At 31.6% G+C, this 5,657-nt stretch overlaps 1 protein-coding gene across 1 annotated transcript in view; it reads left to right on the top strand.

The window, feature by feature from the left end:
* Positions 1-1,202: 1,202 nt before the first annotated feature.
* The window catches only part of LOC105617052 (GTP cyclohydrolase 1), a 17,568-nt gene continuing 13,113 nt past the window's right edge, over positions 1,203-5,657 (top strand). The window contains exon 1 of the mRNA XM_012198632.1: positions 1,203-1,377. Coding sequence (XP_012054022.1) covers positions 1,203-1,377 — 175 coding nt within the window. The remainder of the gene's footprint in view (positions 1,378-5,657) is intronic.

Raw genomic sequence — 5,657 nt, 5'->3', positions numbered from 1 at the left:
ACCGGTACGTACGTACGGTACGACGTACGTACGGTACGTAGTAGTAGTAGAGTAGAGTAGAGAGAGAGAGAGAGAGAGAGAGAGAGAGANAGAGAGAGAGAGAGAGAGAGAGAGAAACAGGGGCCGCGCGCATATATACGAAAGGACTCGTGGGTGACGTTCGCTCACCACCGTCTCTTGGTCTACGTTCGGTTGAGCTCGCAATACTCGCATCAGTCCACATCAGTCGCGCTTCGCCCGTCCTGAGTATCGTCGCGGCTCCTCCACGCGTCCGTCGCTTGTGCATGCGGTGCCGGCTTATCTTCTCTTAGTCGTGATTCCTCTGTTCTGCTTTGCACGTGCCACCCTCGCGTGTGTCACGCACAGCTCTTGCCGGCGCGTAGCTTCCGAGATCGTTGTTAGGACGAACACAGCTTCTTTTGCCACGAGACAGCAAGCCGTGTTAGAAGTAAGTTCGAGTCATCAGTCCATCAGGATCAGATGTAGAAAAGTTTCGAGAAGCTCTGTTTTTTTATCTCATGTAAATATTTAAATCTGAATTCTATTGTGTGAAATTTGATTATTTCGAAAAGTTCTCTGGTTCGCGAGCGACACTGATTGTTTTTAGTGCGCGTGACGCGGAGTTGTAAGTTCTTGATACGACAAATGTTAAATGTCAAGCGGTAACTGCGAGTGATGTTTAGCGAAGAGAGGCTTTTTAAAGTGATATCTAATGTGTTTATTACATTTTATTGAATAAAAAGGAAATTCAGTTGAAATGCATAACAACGATTACAAGATTTGTTTAATTTTAGAAGACTTCTGATTATTTTAATATTGCATTAATGGAACTGTTATCATTGTCACTTAAATTTTCAAGAAATAAAAAATAAATAAATGCTAAAGAAGTAAGATAATGATAGAAGAGATATCATTGTTTTATATATTATTTAATATTGAAATATCTTTGATATTGTTTGACATTGATATTGTTTATAAACGCGGAAGCGTTTATACAAAAATGTATCGTATCTAACTCCGAGATTCTAATATATTTAGTTAATTTTATGAATTCGTTTTTGACAATACAAATATTTCAAATGTTTCTAGGTACAATACAATTATTCTGAACCGCTCGACACATTTGAAAACCTTCAAATCTCCCGAATCGGAATATCGGAAGCATCAAGAATCGAACGATCGGTGCCGGAAGATTGTCAATCATGAACGGAGTATCTAGTAAGTGCGCGAAGCTAAAGATGTACGATGGCGAAGATGACAACTCGATAATCAAGAAACCTTTACCTTTGAGGGCGATTTCGTGGAGTGACAATATCGAAGAAACCGATTTAGACGTTCCTGGAACACCTAGAACACCACGTACGTCCACGACAAAAGGTATTGCAGTTTGAAATATTTTGATTAAAATTACGTAAAAATCATGGCAATTTTAAAACCATCGCTTGTAAAGAAGAATTTCTTGTAGAATTATTTTGTCTCGTTAATCCTTTTTGAAACATTAATTGTAATTACTGAACTTTGTTGAGTATAGCGCATCTTTCCTAAGAATTAGGAAGGTATTTGTGAGTGACAGAAGAGTTATTATAATTATTATATGATAGCATATTGCAAGCATGCATCATATCAAATTATTTCTTGTTTTTTGAGGCGATTGATAGGCGTATACAGTCTATATAATTCTTGTTCATATCTCGTTATAACGCGTCAGACTTAAATGGACGAAAAAAAATGAATTACTTCTATTGATATTTACACTTAACAAATAATTCTATGATACAAATTATTGACTTTTAACATTCTACTTTTGAAGAAATAAATTGACAAAAAGTTATATATACAATTTTTTTCTGAGATATTTTGAACCATACTAATATTTAGAGTTGATAATCTAAAACATTCTCATTAGAAAAACGATGTTATTTCGAAATCCAAAGAGAAACAATTAAATAGTCTCAGATTTAGCACAAAATTAAAAATTCTTTTTTATTTTTTTTAAATAATTAAAATTGAAATATTTTGTTAAACGTTTTCATAGCCATTGTATTTTTATTTCATGAATATAAAAAACCATCCATTTAAAAATTAATAAATTATTATATCTATAACATGAGTCAAATGGGAAATTATTATTTATTATTTATATTTAATATACGAAATAAAGTCTATATTAAAATCGGAGCATTACGAGAAATGTCTCGAGAAATGTATTTATAGAAGAAAATCTGTAATATCTTTCGATATCAGTACATATCAAATTTGAGTGAACGGAATGACTGTTCTTATGTTAATGTTTATCGCGACAATATCTTGAGATGATAAACAAGTATGGGCACGCCCGTTGGGGTACAGTTATAGTGATGTGCAACGTATAACTGTAACTTATGAAAATGATATGTGGTAGGGTGATATCAGAAAAAAATTTCAGAGAAAAAATATAATTGAAAAATCGATAAAATTCAATGATAAAAAAAGTGTAATTTCGAGAGTCTCATATGAATCATTTCTTAAACATAAGAATAATTCGATATTATGTTACATTTTTTTTCTGAAAGTTTGAACAGTTTTAAACAGAAAAATGATTTTAGATAATTATGTGATAATAAAGTCATTCTCAATTTACGATAAATTATCATACTGTAGAGATAATTTTAATTGTGAAAGGAAGAATACATATCTCTTTTCATAATAAAAAATTATCTCTCGATTATGAATTGAATTTTTGAAATAATGAATATTATTTCGAAATTATATTGTAAATATTTTATTACGTTAATATATAAAGAAAGCAATTATTATCGTCGTAAAAAATTGTCCCTACTACTAAAAATGAAGCGGTTTTTCTGCCGCTGTCATTAGTTTCTAAAATGTTGAATCATTTTCTATTGGAAATTGGCGGAGTTTGATAATGAAATTGATATTCTTTGCATGTCATATTGAACGAATTTTCCACGCCTCTAATGACCGCTTTGTCATCGGCATTGAATTCAATTATGTGACACGGTCATTAGGAAGAGACGGACTAACTAAGTTTCCAACATGAACACGTGCTTCTCTCAGTACCGTTGTCGTTATCTTAGAGAAGTCGATCGTTCGCGAGTCCATGAATAATATTGCACGCGAAACCTTGAATCTGTTTTGCCGAGCACTTTCTACTTATGCACCGTTAATGCACACGAAATGGAAACGCGTAAGTACTATTTTAATCACGCATGCCACTTTGTTCTCGCACGACAGAACAATTAAGTGATTAGAAGAAGAACAATTGGATGCGTACACGAAATTTTTGTTACTCGCCTTATAATTTAGTCGTTAATTAATTTGTCGCAGATAAGTACGCGGCGTGTCACGAGGATAATATTGTAACGCGAGACTATCAATTAACTTCATAGGCTATTGTAAAAATCGATCGAATCGGTCATTGAATCGCGATGACTAATAAAATGTCAACACTTACACAAAAGCCGAGCCAATGCGAGCTGCTCATGCTGCATTTATTGAATCTCTGCGAAATTTACTCTGACAGTGAAATTTACTCTCAGATTCAAGAAAAATTTCATAGTAATCATGGAAAACTCACTAAAGACAGAGAATCAAAAATACACTTTTGTCGAACTTTATTTATTATCCACACGTGTCAGATAAATCAGATTATTCAATCTTTTTTCGAACTAGTTGAAAAGCAGATTTTACGAAACATTTACTGGAAATTTCTTCAGCGGAAATATTAGGTGAAAAAGGTCGTGGCGTTTTTCCCAAACCTAATATCTAGAATCTATAAATAAAATGTGATAATAGATCATCGGAAGTGAGAATTTGCCATTTCATAACTTATTTATATAAATAAAATGCCTCATAAATGATTGAAATAACAGATTTATGTTTCATTGTTAGTCTGCTATTAGATTATATCCAGAAGTTTTTTGCCGACAAAACAAAAATTTAATGCAGATATAGTATATGCTTGATCAGCTGAAATATCGAATCTATTCATTATTGACTTGTTATTAACCCTTACTGTACAAAGTAATTATCTTACCATAAATTTGATATATAAAACTTGTATAATAAACTTGTTGAATAGTATATGAAAGGTATACGAACATATCCGATTGCCTACGAAGTATATGAATCTATTATCGTATACGATCACATGCCAGCTGCAGGATTGAACACATGATCATACACGATCGCATACGAGTTACATATCGCCGTCAGAAATTTGTATCAGAATCAGACACAGATGTGACATAGTCATTTGACCAGTATTAGAATAGATACATTTTGTAGAACAAATACATTTGAAAGATTTCTAGATATAGGTATAGGTATTGTGTGGAAAAAATATTTAAGTATAAGTACAGATATATTTTTTGATAATTACTTAAGTATAGATACAGATAAAAGAAAAACGTATCCGAAAGTAACTTTTTAAGTACTTAAAAAAAAGGAAAAAAAGAAAAATGAGAAGATAAAAAAAATGGGGAAAACAAGAAGAGGAAAAAATGTAAACAATGTAAAATGTTATATTCTATTTATTTGTTTTAATACATAAAAAAATGTCTCAATAATGAAAATTTAAGTCAAAAATAACAAGCTATGTATAGACTAATTTTATTTTATCTACCACTTATGTAGATAAATGTTTAGATTTCGAAATTGTAATTTTACATATATTATCGCGATAGATTATCGGTAGGAACCACTTCTATAGACTGCTAACTTCGCCTTCATGTTTGAAGATAGCACTGGGTGGCCATATTTCAGTTTCCTTACATGTATAAATTACATGAATAATCACTGCGTAAGTCAAATTTTACAGGACCTATATTTATATTATTTCCTATTTTATATCAACTTTTGCAGTTTATCATACTACAAATTATCATTTTTTTTATATTTTTGTTAATCAGAATATAACAGAATGAAAGGTCACCATAAAATAACATTTGACATTTGTGATAATTTCTGTTATGACTAACGTAGTGTTTTTCACATAAATTCACGCGATATTTACAGACAGAATGCATGTATACGCATAGAAGAAGGAACTGAAACAAGGATAACTTGAAATCAGATTCATCTCTTCCTATCACATTGATCTGCAATCTATTCATATAAAGCCTCGTCTACAATAGTCGCATAGGTCACAGTATAAGTACACACAATATGGACACTTTTTATGTGATCTCAATTTTTAGTATATATGAATCGATTTCCCATCAGGAATGTGACTATCTTCAACAAGTTGAAATTGCAGATTAGATTAGATTAGGATCTCCTTCTCATAAAATATAATTAATCCTTTCGTCTACTATATTATATAAAACTCGTGGTAAAGAAATCGGGCCAAACATGAATATCACGAGTAAGAACCGTGATATATCGTTCGTACAAAGCTTAATTTTTTTTTTAATTTGTAAGAGGAAAGTATGGCAAAGAATTAATAAAATTAAGTTTTACTAAAAAATTAAATCAAATTTTTTCGGAGAAGCTATATATATTGTGTAGACTATTATATTTGTATACGATAAAATATTCTCGTAATAAAGTATGCGTACGCGCGCGTGTGTGTGTGTGTGTGTGTGTGTGTGTGTGTGTGTGTGTGTGTGTGTGTGTGTGTGTGTAGTACTATTATTAATTAATACTACTACTATTAA

This window comes from Atta cephalotes (assembly GCF_000143395.1).
Source record: "Atta cephalotes unplaced genomic scaffold scaffold00011, whole genome shotgun sequence".
Taxonomy (NCBI): Eukaryota; Metazoa; Arthropoda; class Insecta; order Hymenoptera; family Formicidae; genus Atta; species Atta cephalotes.
The sequence above is the reverse complement of the archived record's forward strand: the minus strand, read 5'-3'. Positions and strand labels throughout refer to the sequence as shown.